The sequence below is a fragment of the Salvelinus sp. IW2-2015 genome, unplaced genomic scaffold (assembly GCF_002910315.2).
Source record: "Salvelinus sp. IW2-2015 unplaced genomic scaffold, ASM291031v2 Un_scaffold824, whole genome shotgun sequence".
In the NCBI taxonomy this organism is placed as follows: Eukaryota; Metazoa; Chordata; class Actinopteri; order Salmoniformes; family Salmonidae; genus Salvelinus; species Salvelinus sp. IW2-2015.
The window spans coordinates 399,510-417,837 of record NW_019942623.1 but is presented as its reverse complement, the minus strand read 5'-3'; the positions used below and the strand labels follow the sequence as shown (position 1 = coordinate 417,837).

At 44.7% G+C, this 18,328-nt stretch overlaps 1 protein-coding gene across 1 annotated transcript in view; it reads left to right on the top strand.

The window, feature by feature from the left end:
• The window catches only part of LOC112068998 (catenin alpha-2-like), a 103,826-nt gene that overhangs the window by 28,288 nt on the left and 57,210 nt on the right, over positions 1 to 18,328 (top strand). Inside the window, exon 3 of the mRNA XM_070438360.1 lies at positions 12,530 to 12,725. Coding sequence (XP_070294461.1) covers positions 12,530 to 12,725 — 196 coding nt within the window. The remainder of the gene's footprint in view (positions 1 to 12,529; positions 12,726 to 18,328) is intronic.

The following is an 18,328-nucleotide window of genomic DNA, read 5'->3' as shown; positions in this document are numbered from 1 at the left end:
AAATTGAAATGGCTCTATTCTTTTGGAACGTCTGTGAGTGTAATGTTTACTGTTACTTTTGTTCATTATCTACTTCACTTGCTTTGGCAATGTTAACATATGTTTCCCATGCCAATAAAACCCTTAAATTGAATTTGAGAGAGGGGGGGGGGGGGGCAGAAAGAGATAGATGCCCCTCCAATTCAGCGTCGGGGGTTTTGAAGAGAGAAACATTGCCAAAGCAACAGTGGCTGAACTGAGGCCGTCGCGTCGCCTTGACAATGCGACTGGAACACTAATTGGGCCCTCCTGTTGTGGCTCCAAGTCTGCTCATATGTCCTTCTGTTTATGTGTGTGTGCGCGTGTGTGTGCGCGTGCACTATGTAGGGAATTTGTTGGCAAATATCTGGGTTGAGAGATGTAGCATTTAGAAAGCACAGCTATTTGTGATACTGTTGGACAGGCTGTGTAACAGTGTAACAGACCCTTTCCTAAACATGACTTCATGAAATTACAGAAGGTGTTGCGCCGCAGTTCAAGCACCCAGGCATCAGGAAAACAACYMCTGTATTCCAAATGGCACCCTATTCCCTATACAGTGCACTACTTTTGACCAGTGCCCATTGGGGCGCAGGCCTTATAGCCCCGTGGTCCCTGGCCAAAAGCAGTGCACCATATAGGGAATAGGGTCCCAATTTGAGTGAGTCGCAGCCTAAAGTCTGAAGTGACAGCGAGTAAGCCAGGGAAGCCTCTGCGMCTGCTGGAAACGGCTGCGTTGTCTAAGGGGGCATGAAATGAAATGTCCCTCAGCTTTAGGGAGAAAAYGGAAAGAGAGAAAACAATTGTCTGACTCAGCAATGCTTGTTCCTGCGGGACTGTTTGCTAAATCCGATGTCCACGTCTTGTCTCATCAGTGTAAAACGGTTCCGTTCGACGCATTATGTTGACAGTCTAAATGAGGCCGCCGTCTGGCGGATGGTGAAATGTGCTGTCGTGGACAGCAGCTAGCTGATATACTTCCAGAAACGTAGTTTTTTTTGGGGGTCCGAGTTTCTTACTCGCCTCCAAACTTTGGTTTCTTTTATTTTTTCCCACAGTCAGCCAAAAGTAGATGAAACAGGTGCTTTTCACGCTTCCCGCATTTTGATTTTATAATATTTAAACGTATAGGACTGAAAGCTTGAAAGTGTGTGTGTGTGGGTGGGTGCGTGTTCGTTGCGTGCATGTGTTTTGCAATGATACCACAGATTAGAATATATATATATACTGAACAAAAATAAAAACCAAACATGTAACCAAACATGTTTCATGAGCTGAAATACAAAAATACCAGAATTTTCTCAAATTTTGTGCACACATTTCTTTACAACCCTGTTAATGAGRATTTCTCCAAAATCATCCATCCACCTGACAGGTTTGGCATATCYAGAATTTGGCAGTATGTTCAGCCAGCCTCACAACCACACACCACATGTAACCACGCCAGCCCAGGACCTCCACAGCCTGGCTGCCGAGTGGGTGGGCCCAGTTGAATTATTTCCTCATATAAACTGTAACTCAGTAAACAATTTTAGAAATTGTTGCATGTTGCGTTTATATTTTTCGTTCAGTGTATTACCTCTATGGCCGTACAGCCTTACTGCCTTGCTGGAAACAGAGTGCCTTCTACTGTATTTAATATGAGGATCACTGAGGAGCAGTGAAGGGCTGAGTGTAGTGTAGCGGTTATGGTAGTTGTCTGMCCTACTGATTTGACACACATGGATTCCAGGGTTGAGGCATCCCGTGGGCATCCCTGGTGGAGCTTTGCCCGTGAGGCCCTTCACCACGGTCATGTCTTACTTAATACACCCTCATTAAGCTGAGCGCTACAGCATCACCGTTTAATTACGGTCAAACCAAAACAAGGCCTCGTATTGGCTGAAGTTGGAGGCTGAATCAGAGATGTGGTGAGGGGGTTTTGGGGGGTGGGGTGGGGGGCACTAGATCATGACGTCTACCTGGGTATCGCCTTGGGCGGGGTGGGTTGGCGGTTCTCTAAACATAAATAAGGTAGAGGACTCTTCCTCTGTCTGTCTGTCTGTCTGTCTGTCTGTCTGTCTGTCTGTCTGTCTGTCTGTCTGTCTGTCTGTCTCTGTCTCTGTCCTGTCTCTGGTCCCTGTCTCTGTTCTCTCTCTTTGATTGATTGATTGATTGATTTTTAGTTGGGAGATTAGGTGGCGATGTCATCACATTCAAAATGTTATGCGGTGAATAATTCCACAAATGCCTGTATCCGCAAAAGCCCAATAGAAAACAAATTGGTCTTATTTTGGGACAGCATTATGGGAGTGAACCTTCTCACTCCCTCTTCCTCTCTGTTTACACTCCACACACCCCACCTGCCCCACACCAAAAACCAACCCCCCCCACCCTGCCACCACACCAACCCCCCCTGCCACTGACACCAACCCCCCTGCCCATCGCACACACACCACCCCCCTGCCACACACACCACCCCCCACACACAGAACAACCCACCCACCCCCACACGCACACAACCCCATGCCCCCACTCACAGCACACCAACCCCCCTGACACACAACCAACCCAACCCTTGCACACACACACCAACCCCCCTCCACACACAAACCAACCCCCCTGTCCACACACAGCACCAACCCCTCCACTACACCACCCCTGCCACTGCACCAACCCCCCTGCCACACCAACGGACCAACCCCCCTGGCCACTCAACAACCCACCCTCCTCACACACACCACTCCCTGCCGACACACCACCAGTTAACCCCCCTGGCCACACACACCAACCCCCCTCCACACAACAGCCAACCCCCTTGCCACTCCACACCAAACCCCCATGCCACACACACCACCCCCCTTTGCACACCACACCAACCCCCTGCCACACACACCAACCCCCTCTGCCACTACACACCAAACCCCACTTGCCACACATTACCAACCCCCGGCCCACCACATCGACACCAACCCCTCCACACCACACCAATCCCCCCTGACCACACATACCCAACCCCCTGGCACACACACAACCCCACTGGCCACACACACCACCCCACTGCCACACCACACCAAACCCCCCCTGCCATCACAGCACCAACCAACCTGGCCACACACACAACCTCGACCACCCCCCTGGCACTCAACAACCCCCTGCCTCACACACCAACCCCCTCAGCACCACACACCCCCCTGCCAACACACCAACCCCCCTGGCCACACGACACCAACCCCCTGCCACACACACACAACCCCCAGGCCACACACACAACCCCCCTGGCACACACCCAACGCCCCCCTGCCCACACAACTCACACCACCAACCCCCCTGCCACATCACACCAACCCCACTGCCCTGACATACCAACACGCCCTCCGCACCACAATCCCCACCATACACCAACCCCCCTGCCACACACGTACCAAACCCCCTGCCACAACACCCCTGCACACACAAACCCCCCTGCACACACACCAACCCCTGCCACCACCACCTGACACACCCCAGCCCCCAACCCGCCACACCCCTGCCACCCAACCCCTGCCACCCCCACACTGCACATACCAACCCCCTGCCACCACCCTGCCCCACAACCCTGCAACCAACCCCTGGCACACACCACCCCACTGACCACACACCACTGCAAACACCCAACCCCCTGCCCTCACACAACCTCACCACATCCCAACCCCACTCCACCACGCCAACCCCTGCCACCACCACCAACCGCTCACAGACTCTCCTCCTGCCAACAGGTCAACCAACGCCCTCCTTGTTCATGCCACCACTTTGACCAACACACCAACCGGCCTACGGACATACACAATACCCTTGCACACACAGTATGACCCTGCCAACCACCCTACACATCAACGCCGCCAAAACCTGCCCACAACCTGCCAACACCAACCCGCAAAAACCCATGCACACCCCCCTGCCCCCAACACCCCCGCATGACCACCCCTGCCACACATCCCCTGACAACAACACCTGATAAAAAATCGATATTCTCTGAAAGCTTTCAATGCATTCAGGTGATAAAACCATATGGACATAACTTCATTCTAAATAATTGCTAGCAACCTTTGGTCTCAAGTGAGAGCAACACTATTAAAACTGGAGGTATCAAATGAACATTGATCTGGTAAAATGTGCAATAAGCATTAAAACAACAATTATACAAGGAATATGGCAACTCAGTCTCATGTCTGGAGAAGTAAGGTGGGGCCATTGCATTTATCAACACTGAACAAAGTGGACAGGCAACATGCTGTTCATACAGTTGAGAAATGTGTTTCATAACTCTTCAACCTTGTCGCTAGCAAATAGATCCAAGTTGGCGAAACTTGAAACATAAATATTAGCTGGATGCTTATTGCACGCGGGCTTGTGCTTGAGAGATTATTTATGAGACCTGTGTTTATATTCATAATACTAGTGAAGTTCAGATAAGTTTACATACACCTTAGCCAAATACATTTAAACTCAGTTTTTCACAATTCCTGACATTTAATCCAAGTAAAAATTCCCTGTCTTAGGTCAGTTCAGATCAACCTTTATTTAAGAATGTGAAATTCAGAATAATAGTAGAGAGATATGATTTATTTCAGCTTTTTATTTTTCATCATATTCCCAGTGGGTCAGAAGTTTACATAACACTCAATTAGTGTTTGGTAGCATTGCCTTTAAATTGTTTAACTTGGGTCAAAGTTTCGGTTAGCCTTCCACAAGCTTCCCACAATAAGTTGGGTGAATTTCGGCCCATTCCTCCTGACAGAGCTTGGTGTAACTGAGTCAGGTTTGTAGGCCTCTTGCTCGCACACGCTTTTTCAGTTCTGCCCACACATTTTCTATAGGATTGAGTAGAGGGCTTTGTAATGGCCACTCCAAAACCTTGACTTTGTTGTCCTTAAGCCATTTTGGCACAACTTTGGAAATATGCTTGGGGTCATTGTCCATTTGAAGACCTGTTTTCGACCAAGCTTTAACTTCCTGACTGATGTCTTGAGATGTTGCTTCAATATATCACATAATTTTCCATCCTCATGATGCCATCTATTTGTGAAGTGCACCAGTCCCTCCTGCAGTGAACCGTGGTTCACGATTGTGTTTTTCGGCTTGCAAGCCTCCCCCTTTTTCCTCCAAACATGACGATGGTCATTATGGCTAAACAGTTTATTTTTGTTTCATCAGACAAGAGGACATTTCTCCAAAAGTACGATCTTTTTCCCCATGTGCAGTTGCAAACCAGAGACTGGCTGTTTAATGGCGGTTTTGGAGCAGTGGCTTCTTCCTTGCTGAGCGGCCTTCAGGTTATGTCGATATAGGACTCGTTTTACTGTGGATATAGATACTTTTGTACCTGTTTCCTCCAGCATCTTTACAAGGTCCTTTGGTCCTTTGCTGTTGTTCTGGGATTGATTTCCACTTTTCGCACCAAAGTACGTTCATCTCTAGGAGACAGAATGCGTCTCCTTCCTGAGCGGTATGAGGCTGCGTGGTCCCGTGGTGTTTATTCTTGCATACTATTGTTTATACAAGAAACGTGGTACCTTCAGGCATTTGGAAATTGCTCCCAAGGATGAACCAGACTTGTGAGGATTTTTCTGAGGTCTTGGCGATTTCTTTTGATTTTCCCATGATGTCAAGCGAATATGCACTGAGTTTGAAGGTAGGCCTTGAAATACATCCACAGGTAGACCTCCAATTGACTCAAAGGATGTCAATTAGCCTATCAGAAGCTTCTAAAGACATGACATAATTTTCTGGTACTTTTCCAAGCTGTTTAAAGGCACAGTCAACTTAGTGTATGTACAATTCTGACCCACTGGAATTATGATACAGTGAATTATAAGTGAAATAATCTGTCTGTTAACAATTGGTGGAAAAAGTACTTGACGCACAAAGTAGATGTCCTAACCGACTTACCAAAACTATAGTTTGTTAACAAGACATTTGTGGAGTGGTTGAAAAACGAGTTTTAATGACTCCAACCTGAGTGTATGTAAACTTCCGACATTAACTGTAACTGCTACAAGAATCAATCAATCAATCAAATGTATTTAGAAAGCCCTTCTTACATCAGCAGATGTCACAAAGTGCTACACAGAAACCCAGCCTGAAACCCCAAACAGCAAGCAATGCAGATATAGAAGCTCTCTAGAAAGGCAGGAGCCTAGGAAGAAACCTAAGGATGAACCAGGCTCTGAGGGGTGGCCAGGCCTCTTCTGGTTGTGCCGGGTGGAGATTATAAGAGTACAAGATGCTTGAAGTTAGTCATTATTAGTGAATGTGCATTATGCACCGTTCTGGTAAAATTTGTAAAAAAAATAATAAAAAAAAGGCATCTTCATAGACTTCAAAGCCAGATCAGTGATTGTTGCAACAAAGCAGGTTAAACTATTTTGATAAAATAATGTAATTATTAGTGGGGTTAATACTGTATTTAGCCTAATTTGACACACCCTGAATTCATTAGATTATTGCTGACTGTTTGAAATGCAATGTATTTTACCTTTAATTGTACAACAAAGCTCATTAAGAGAGAATTTTGTTTTGAAACCAAGATATATATCATGATGTAGATATGATTTGTATTGCCCAGCCCTAGTGGGAATCCTGCAACCTTAAATGTGATGTTGTTTTAATGTGCAAGGGCCTAGCCCTTCCTGTTAATCTCCCAAGCCAATCGAAATATGTAAGGTTACTGCAGATGAGCAGTTTTATTGTCAGACTTTTCTTTTTATACATCTTTATTGAATTTCTTTCCCTTCTGAGTTCCCTTCCAATTTTTTCCATCTTTTTCCTTGCATTAATAGGTTTCTTCGSTGGGGCGAAAGGAAGCCGTCAGGGACAGAGATATGGATTTGTTGTATCACCTCGTCTATATCTCAGGGTTAAACAAAAATTATTGCTGCCTCATCAAGGGAACACAGGGGGCTGATTTGGCTGGGATTGGATTCATTCGTTTGCCCTTCGTTATGTGTTCTTTTATTCATTACCGTTGCGAGCAGTGATATATAAAAAGTATGTGCAGCTACAGTATAGAAGTAGAGCTTTCCCATGAGTAATGATGGAGGTCCCTATTAGGTAACTGTGAGTTCTAAAAGCTGGATGTATATTTCATACGAACCACAGTACACTCTCAGCACGGAAGAAGGCTGGAACAAATGAATCCTCCCTCATCCACATTTAAACACGGCCTATTTTAGACGCACTTAAACACGCTCGGTCTTTGCTTCTATGCATAACACACACCACCACATGGACACGTGAGCMCACACGCACACACCCACACACACGTACACACCAGTGGTGGTCAGTGCCGTTTATAATGAGGGAGGACAATGCTACTTTTTCATGAGCACGGCCTTATTACTATTCCAGCATATTGGATGGCTGTCATTCATATTCCATTCACCCAGTTCAATGTAACATGGATAGGTTTAGGCTACTACCTGATAATGGAATTGTCCTTTGACCCATCATGAGGTTGCTACAACCTAGCCTAGGAATGAACGTTTACAACGTAGGCGCACACTGGTCGAGAGAACATTTTAAGGTGACAGACAGTGACACATGGACAGACAGTGACACATGCAATAGCGCCTTGCACACTCTTGCCTGCATCTAGCTGATCATTAATCCAACAGTTTCTTTAGGACAAGTTCAGGTATTTGTTGTCCCTGTTTCGTTTGCTTCCGTTTAAAAAAAAATGTTTTTCAACAGAATCGGCGGAATGAATACACCCTTGATCACTCATAAACGCAGTTCATTTTCATTGCAGCCACGTTGTATTCATTCTAGCCTCTATGCACTCTCCTCCTCTCACCTTTTCCCTTCATTTGTGGACTTCAATGAACAACACATCAGCTGTATGTGACCAGGCGATGCTAGCTAGCTTATGCCTATGCTTTCAGTACTAGAATCAAGTCAAATGTATTTATAAAGCCCTTCTTACATCAGCTGATATCTCAAAGTGCTGTACAGAATGGCCAATACATCTATATCTATATCTACATCTATAGAGATTCATTCTCTGATACTTTGATTGGGTGGACCACATGTCAGTTCATGCTGCAAGAGCTTTGATAGGTTGTAGGACGTTCCCTGGAAGTTGTCATAATTACTGTGTAAGTCTATGGAAGGGGGTGAGAACCAAGAGTCTCTTAGGTTTTTTATTGAAGTCAATATACTCAGAGGAGGACAGAAACTAGCTGTCCTCCGGCTACACCATGGTGCTACCCTACAGAGTGCTGTTGAGGCTACTATAGACCTTCATTGAAAAAACAGTGTGTTTTAATCAATTATTTGGTGACGTGAATATATTTAGTATAGTTTTATCTAAAAAGGATAACTTTTTCAATGTTTTACAATTTTTWATTTTATGAAATTCCCCTTCCTACTCTGAGGAGCCTCCACTGGTATATATCCACCCGCATGCACGCTAGCATGAACACAAACACACATACACATGTTCTTATGTCCATTCCCTCCAAAATGTAGAAGGTAGCAGTAAGACAACTCCAGCAAAAGGCCACCATATACCTTCACATTGTTTCTTAACTCATATAGATGTATTGGCCAGTGACAGGCAGAGACATTACTTCATCACTATCTGTCTTCTTCTTATCTTTGAGGGGCCCCTGATAGAGTGGATAAGTAGTCACTGCAAGTAGTCACCTGCAATTGCATGGAACATACAGATGTAGGACCTTKATTTGATCACTCGTTTGTTCCTGAGAATTTTTCTGCGCCAGAGGAAATGCAGTTGAGCTTCGCGAGTCACTAAAAACCCAGACTTAAACACGGTTATATAAACAGTATTCCACTTTTCATCTCGCCTCATTTTGACCAGTTAATAGCCTAACCACCGATCAAGCAGCCTTACAGACTAAACGGTCAAATCCTGTTGCTCCAGGATTCCTTTTGCCGCGACAAGACAGGCCAAATTATGATCCRACATCTGTAGTTTCAGATTAAGATGCCACCAGCTCTCTTATCATACTGTAGCCTCACAAACCTTCACTGTGCATTTGTCAAGTTGACGCTCGTCATTCTCTTGCTAAGTGAGCCGGGGCTGGGTTATACATGTGTGTGTGTGTGTGTGTGTGTGTGTGTGCATGACTGATGTTACGTTCTTTGGTTCGGTACCCCCTCCAGAGTTCACCGTGTTCCTTTCATCATTTACACTGCAACGTGTTCCCCACAGGCAATGGCAGGGTACTACTGCAGTCACACACTGAATCATTCTTCCGTTTTGTGTGTGTGTGTGTGTGTGTGTGTCTGTGTGTGTGTCTGTGTGCGTCTGTGTGTGTGTGTCCTGCTGTCATCTGAGACATCTCTCCAGAGCTCCACGATACATTCAAGTAATAAAGTATTACATTGTAATCAGCATGACTTGAAACAGAAATATGTTGCTCACTATGTTGCTTACTACATGATGAACTAACTCTCTGAATACGTCTCTCTGCCTCAACAACACTGGCAGAGAGAGACCCAGGACGCCGCCACGAGGGTCATTTGTGTTCTGCTTTGACTCCATTTATCAACAGACAACGGAATTACCCAGACTCCTTTAATGGAGCTCAATGAATCATTAGCAAGGAACCAATAATGTATCATGTCGCTTGAGGCGCTATTCGGAGTCCCGGGTTTGCTCGGGTGGGCTTGTCTCTGCTTCGCACGGAGTGATTTAAATGTAGCCTRATGCTCGTCAAATACTGTAGCTTCTGTCTTAGTTACTATGTAGAGTCATTTTACACTTAGAGAAAAGTTACTATTAGAGTAAAATTACTCTAATAATTTTAAAATTACTCTAAGAGTAAAAAATTATCTTACAGTAAACTTCTCACTTTAGAAGTAAGAAGAGGCTGAAGTCTGAAAGTCTGCAAGACTTTGTCTTCAAACTGGTAAAAAAGTGAACTYGCCTCCAGCTTCAAGGGAAAAAGGGATCATTTTGATCTCATGGATGGTCGGTCCTTGCATCCACACCGATACATTTCTCCAGTTCCATCCCATCATACTGGTAAAAGGTTAACTCGCCTGTAGGCCTCTACCCTCAGCATTTCAATGGCAGACTAAAAGCAGCGGCTTCATTTCAGTTCATTGCTGAAATGTAGGTTGTTTCGTGACCTAGTTTCCCTCATTTGTTTCTGGTGCATGAATCCAACCTGGAAGCGTCTCTCAAAAAATGGTGTGTTTCAATGTACTCCCAGTATTTGGCAGCTGAGAATTGTATGCCGTGTTGTCCCGAGGCAAAGCCAGGCCCAGCTTAACCACAGCGAGCCCCACTACGCTCTCGGAGSTTCTGAGAAGCTAGCTGACGCATAGGGACCCCCAACAGCTGTTCACTTGGATGGCTGTTAGCTTGTCTCTCCCCCTGTGTGGGAAGTTCGGCTCATTACGCCTCCATTTCGGCATGGTAATTGTGCGACGTGGGGCCATTACCGAAACCAAAAGGCAGAACCCGGAAGCTACGAAMCTAGAAACACCCCCACAACCCTTCTCAGTGGACTTGTGGTAGCGTTGACTTGTAGGCACTCCTCCTGCTTGCCTGGAGCCAGACTTGAGGGTCCAATTTGATTTGCAGTCCTGTTCCTCGATTTACCCCCAAGCAGATTTTGGCAAAGCAGGCCCCAGACGGCAGTACATGTACAAGMACGTWCCCTCCYGTGCTTTAGCTGGGCYCGTGTTTCATTTAGTGCTTCAGGATGCCTTTTCTCTTCAATACTCTATGTGTCTCACTCCAAACAGATGTACAGTAGGCTATACTGGTAGAGTAGCAGTTTGAGAACCAACCTCCGCTGACGTTGGGGAACCATGAAAACCAAGTCTGGTGTTTCTAATTGACTACACCGTTTCTGAAGAACAGAGAGGTACTTCCTGAATCTGTCCCAATAAGGTTTTCTGTTTTTCCAAACTAGGTCAAAAGTAGAGCGCTAGATATAGGGACTATGGTTGACATTTGGGACTCAACCTCAAAGTTAATTTTCTGTACTTAGCAATATGACTTTTTGACTGCTGTAACATTATGTATTAGGAGCTTGAACGGCGCCTGGATGCTTCCARCCCCTTTGGAGCMCTTCCCATGCATGTTTCAGAAGAACACATGAAAGGAGAACTCGGAGAGCTTTAAAGGGAGTATCCCAGTTTGAATATTCCCCCATGTATGTACTTGTATTTCCTTCAAACTTAAAAAAGAGCCCTACTTTTCAATGATATTTTCTCTCAAGTCACCTTGCCAGTCTGTAAAATGTGCTTTATCATGCTCCAACTGTCTCGTATCCACACACGCTCGCATACCCACATACACGCTCTCTCACGGACACACACACATARACCGCTCACACCACACGGCGCCCCAGGCCCATGTTAAAACCCTCAGCGTTGTATGGAGTCTGCCAGGCTGAAAGCTTAGTCTGGCTCTGGTGTATTGCCCAGGTCGGTCCCAGCAGGGGCCCTCAATGAAAAGGCACCAGCGTCGGCAGAGATCTCCGTCTCTCCGGTGCTTTAGCTGGGCGCGTGTTTCATTTAGTGCTTCAGGATGCCTTTTCTCTTCAATACTCTGTGTGTCTCACTCCAAACAGATGTACAGTAGGCTATACTGGTAGAGTAGCAGTTTGAGAACCAACCTCGGCTGACGTTGGGGAACCATTAAAACCAAGTCTGGTGTTTCTAATTGACCACACCGTTTCACAAGAACAGAGAGGTACGGCCTGAATCTGTCCCAATAAGGTTTTCTGTTTTTCCAAACTAGGTCAAAAGTAGAGCACTAGATATAGGGACTATGGGTGACATTTGGGACTCTACCTCAAAGTAAACTTTCTATACTTGGCCATATGACTTTTTATCACTCCCACAAATGTAGCTGTTAGCCCTTCTAACACACTGGCTTTTTTGTGTGCGTCCTTAATGTCCCCCTATTCCTTACATACATTCTGCTCAAAGACACAGGAGTCCCCGTTTGAAGGCATGTCGCATCTCCTGCACGCTCTAGCMTTGTCAATGACTCATGATGGCGTGCCTCCTGAACTGCTTGCGAAGACGTCTTTTAGTTGTGTGAATAGGCCGGATGAACGGCGATGAAATGCAATCTAACTATACGAGATGCCTTTCAACGTTTTAAGCTCCAGGACAGCCATTGGAGTGTCCTCGTCCCTTTATGATCTGCTTAGATTACTGTAAGACTTGTCTTTCATTTCAATTGGGGGGAGTGGGGGGGGATCAGTCAGCAACATATCCCACAGGTCATTGAACTAGCAGTTAGTGTATAAGAGTGCTTTATAACATTAACACACACCTTTTGGCATCGGTTATTTTCTCTATGTAGCCTCTTGGATCTATTTTGTTCCTTTTGACTTACCGTAGATGTGCTAGGCTGAACAGTTGTTGTTCTGCTAGATCACGAGCGTGAGGATGGTATGAGTTGTAGCTGAGAAACCRGAGCCGTTTTACAAAGAACCAAGTCTCGTTCTTCCTGCATAACAGCATCCGTTCCCGTCCTAACCTCTCCCTCTCCGTCTGTCAGGTGACCACCCTGGTGAACACCAGCAACAAAGGGCCCAGCAGTAAGAAGAAGGGGCGCTCCAAGAAGGCGCACGTGCTGGCCCTGTCCGTGGAGCAGGCCACGCAGAACTTCCTGGAGAAGGGCGAGCAGATCGCTAAGAACAGCCACGATCTCAAGGASGAGCTCATCCTCGCCGTGGAGGACGTCCGCAAGCAAGGTATGTCCGCACAGGGACACCTTACCATGGAGTACTCTTGTGTTTAGAGATATATGCATCCATTAAATGGGAAAAGCAAGGTGAAGAGAGTCCAATGTACTCACAGGGTTACCATACTTGTAGTTTTCTGGTGTATACTGTTCATGGAATGTGACAGCAAGCTCTCCAGACCCAAGGGTGTATTCTGATTCCCATCCGGAACTGCTGTAACATTATGTATTAGGAGCTTGAACGGCGRCTGGATGCTTCCARCCCCTTTGGAGCGCTTCCCATGCATGTTTCAGAAGAACACATGAAAGGAGAACTTGGAGAGCTTGAAAGGGAGTATCCCAGTTTGAATATTCCCCCATGTATGTACTTTTATTTCCTTCAAACTTAAAAAAAGAGTCCTACTTTTCAATTATATTTTCTCGCTCTGAGCCTTAAGTCACCTTGTCAGTCTGTAAACCTTGCTTTATCATGCTCCAACTGTCTCGTATCCACGCTCGCTCACATACCCACAAACACATACACACTCTCTCAGACGCAAGCTCTCGAACGCTCGCACGCACGCACGCAAGCACGCACGCACGCACGCACGCACGCACGCACGCACGCACGCACACACACACAAACCACTTACACCACACAGCTCCCCAGGCCCATGTTAAAACCCTCAGCATTGTATGGGGTCTGCCAGGCTGAAAGCTTAGTCTGGTGTATTGCCCAGGTCGGTCCCAGCAGGGGCCCTCGATGAAAAGGCACCAGCATCGGCAGAGATCTCCCTCTTTCTCTCTCTCTCTCTCTGTCTCTCTCTTTCYCTGCATGACAATTCCCCTCCTCTTCCTCTCTTCAATCTAGAACACRTGCCCAACAAACAATGTCTGGATTCAGTTAAAACGCGTCACTCTTCAAGCAGYCACTTAGCAATCTCGCGCATTCATCGTAGCCAATTTACTGTGGTAGCTATCAAGCTGTGGAGGAGAAAGGGTTGTGTTGACTCTGCTTATAAGTCATGTGTTATGTTTTTYACATGGGAATTAATTAGGCTAGATTCCCTTGCTGAGTAAAATGTCAGTACAGAATAGCGTAAGTGTTTGACTATTTTACAGCAGGCTATCTGCTTCAGAGTACAGTATTTGCATTCTTTAARGTCATCGTTTAGGGCTCACTGGACACAAGCAGACATCTCTTTTTCCATTTTCCATGTTAACGCCTGTCAGSTTTTTCCATAACTCATTTATTTACTGTCATTCAATTTGACGGAGGCCCTTCTTCAGGAAGTTGGCACTATCCCCATCTTCTATTGGAGCAGGCCACCAGACTGTTAAATAGTCCCCCACTAGCCGGCCTCTGCCCAGTACCCTGCCCTAAATCATATGAATTGGGTGCGTAACCCATTAGGGCYTCCACCCACGCAGCCAGCACCATCAATATACGAGGGATATTGGCCAAATGTGCCACACGTGTCCTTAAAATCAGCCTATAGCCTAACACTATTCCTTGTGTTTTGATATGAAGAATTACAAAACGTTATAGCCTATTGTTTTATTGGTTTTGACTTTTCCCCAAACAGCAATTGTCCATCTCATGGTTCAGCTGTCGGAGATTTGAGCACTAAATGCATCAGAGCATTGCATGCATAGACCTGTAGGATTAGGCGTCCACTGTATGATATGAATATACAAAAAATAAATGTAAAGCATGAGAAGCTGAGGCCTAGCCCCGGAGAAAGAGAGATATGCTATGCTACGACACAGACATGTAATTATCCTTGTCACAGAGGCTAGCCTACTGCATCTGCTATACAAATATAGGTGTACAGAAGGTGGCTACTTCGTTAATATTTTTGTTKGAAAGATAAGCATTATATTGTAAGAATATAGGAGTAACTTTGGTAGGACTAAAACATRATTCCTCACCTCAAGTTCAACTATCAGAGTCAGTTGGAGTGCTGGTGGGTACTGCCTTCATATCARAGGCCTGCYGTATAATAGGTTAATAACCACACCAAACCTTCACAAAAGTTTCTAAACTTTATTAGGGTACTACAAAAAGTAAGTCAAGCCAATTTTATAGGGAAAATAKGAGCAGGATATTATATTGCGGCAACCCATTACAGTTGGAACTTGATTTGGCCAAAGGAAATGGCTCAGAATGAAACAAAACACTGGCAAACTGGTTTAAACCTTCTCAAAAGGTCCAGCAATTACCAAGAAAGGCTATTGCCTAAAGCAATAGGCAAATTATATGTATTTTACAACAGGCCTACTTATATAACCTATCTTAAACTAAATACAGCGCACACAATTAAAAAGACAGATTTAACTTAATTTAGCCAACGAAAGTGTCTCAACAGAATAAAACAAAACACGTTTTGCATATTTAAGGAACTGGTTTAGAATAACAAATATGCCTACAATAATAACAATGGTATACTGTGATAACGATGATCAAACAAAWTAGTGCATCCTACCTGAAAAGTGAGTTGCACAGTAGCCTGTATCTTTGTCCACTTCCCGTCTTTGTCCAGTACAATATTAAAACGCGGACATTCCCCGTGTAGGCTTTTTAATATTGGCATACTCTCTAATTTTTGTTTTACTATATCTCCATTCTGTTTATTTTTATTCTGAAAAACTCCCCAGTCCTTAATGGTTACAAGCATACCCATTACAGGATGCAGCCAKCACTATGCTTGGAAAATATAGAGAGTTGTACTCRGTAATGTGTTGTATTAGATTTGCCCCAACATAACTATTTGTATTCAGGAAAAAGTGATTTGCTTTGCCACATTATTTGCAGTATTTCTTGAGTGCCTTGTTGCAAACAGGATGCATGTTTTGGAATATTTTTATTCTGTACAGGCTTCCGTCTTTTCACTCTGTCAATTAGGTTAGTGTTGTAGAGTAACTGAAATGTTGTAGTCACAGCCATTATACTCTGTAACTGTTTTACAGTCACCATTTGGCCTCATGTTGTAATCCCTGAGCGGTTTCCTTCTTCTCCGGCAACTGAGTTGGGAAGAACGCCTGTATCTTTSTAGTGACTGGGTTTATTGATACACCATCCAAAGTGTAATTAATAACTTCACTATGCTTAAAGGGTTATTCAATGTCAGATTTTTTTTTACCCATCTACCAATAGGTGCCCTTATTTGCGAGGTATTGGAAAACCTCCCTGGTCTTTGTGGTTGAACCTGTGTTTGAAATGTACTGCTTGATTGAGGGACCTTACAGATAATTATATGTGTGGGGTACAGAGATGAGGAAGTCTTTCAAAAATCATGTTAAACACTATTATTGCACAAAAAGTGAGTCCATGCAACTTATTAATCAAGTTTTTACTCCTGAACTTATTGGCCTAGTCATTTGAATYATTGGACCAAGGCGCAGCGTGCGTAGAATTCCACATGTTTAATAAATATGAAACTCACCAAACAAAACAGAAGAAAATGAAACGTGACGTTTTGGGCTYCTCACAGGCAGCTACACAAAAACAAGATCCCACAAACAACAGGTGGGAAAAGGCTGCCTAAATATGATCCCCAATCAGAGACAACGATAGACAGCTGCCTCTGATTGGGAACCATACCAGGCCAACATAGAAAACGAAAAACTAGAATGTCCACTCTAATCACACCCTCACCTAACCAAATAGAGAAATAAAAATGTTCAGGGTGTGACACTTATTTAGGCTTGCCATAACAAAGGGGTTAAATACTTATTGACTCAAGACATTTCAGTTTAGAATTTTTTATTAATTTGTAGACAATTTTAAAAAGCTAATTTCACTTTAACATTATGGTAGGCCAGTGACAAAAAAATATGAATTGAATCCATTTTAAATTCAGGCTGTAACACAACCAAATGTGMAAAAAGTCAAAGGGTGTGAATACTTTCTGAAGGCACTGTATATATAATTTGAGCTGCATGCATCACGAGAAAATGTATTGTATCATTTCATTTCGCCTGTAAGAACGATGATGAACACGGGCATGTCTGATTAGCGGGCATGTCGCCTTCGTTGTGGTGCAGACTCTGGGAGCATGCTGGCTGTCAATGACTAGCTTGCAAGTAGATAGTGAGAAATAATCAGTAGGCCTCATATTACATTAATTAAATCTATGAAATAACCCCCCCCACCCAAGCTGTTTACAGGCAGTTAACACTATTCTGCATATATATATTTTCCCATCTTCAATCAGTTAACTCTTTTCATACAGTTAGAAAAGCAACAGTCCTGTCCGAGCCCCATATGCGAGCGCACCGTGGCCGCTTCGCAGTTACAATGCAGCCAAGCTGTGTCTGTATGTGCCTATTCACCAAAAGAAAAAGCACAGGATATTTGTGTCTTGATAAAAACAGCTCTGCTTGCAGGCCCGGTTAAACGTGGAGGCGAAAGGGGACTTGGCCCCATCAGCTGAAACATGTGCCACCTCAGTCCCTATATAACAATACACCAAACTGCTGTGTAATTTGACCTTCAAGAAGATAGAGGATGCTTCCTAAATGGCACCCAGTTCAGTCCCTGGTCGAACGTAGTGRACTATATAGGGAATAGGATCCTAATTMGTTTAATTGGCTCAATACTTGGCCCTGGCCAGGTCCAATAACATCCAATTCAAAATGTTCACTAATCAATGGTTGAGGGTGGGTCTGGTGCCCTTGAAACAAAGTGGTATTTTCCTCATCTGCCCTTCGAAAGACAGTAAACAGCAAAGAGTCAAAGTGAGTTATTTGGAAGTGGGTTTGAAGCCCAGAGTTGAAAATAATATCTCTTGTCATTTTCTCTTGCACCCTCTAGTGCTGGATTTGCTCACGCCAGTCTAAACCCTCTCCTTTCTATGCAAATCTGATTCTACACATGACCATTGGTTGCAAAACTCCTGGAACTTTCACCAAAATTCACAGGTTTCCAGAAATTCCTGTTGAAAGATTTCCGAAATCAGGAGTGAATAAGCAGGACATTCAAAGGAAATGCACTACCCTAGTTGTAGCCTCACCTCTATAGCTGACCATCCATTTCACACACACATCCCTYGCCCCATTACAAACTTCCCAGGCCTAGCATGACTGCTAACTTTTCTATCCCGGGGAAAACTGTATAGCTTTGTTTTGGTGTTTCATTTACTTGCAAGTGTTTGGAATTGAAATACGATGACTCGTCATATGCAGACACAAACCCTCCAAACCACGCTAAAAGTTTAGGGGAAAGCTTTACCGAGCGTGGACTGTCGTTTGGGTTTCCGAATCCCGAAATCCAAAATCTCATTTCCCAGTGGTTAAGCACTCGGCGGGTCAGTATTGTAGTGGTGTGTGTGTGTGTTGTTCCGGAGTGTCGTGTCGTGTGTTGTATGTGTTGTGTGCTGTGTGACTGTGTGTCGTGCTGCGAGTCTCACAAAGTACTTCAGGACCCCCTTGACAGTCTCTACCATTTATCTGTGTGACGAAGTGAGGGATTCAAATAGGATTTCCATTGCATATTTTTTCGATCAACAATCTCACAAAGAAATACTCCGTAATGTCAAGTGAAAGTGGGTCGACTACAAGACGCACGGCGACGCTTTCGAAATTCTCACAAAGAAAAAGACGGCAGTGCATGGCGATAGATTAGAGTAACCC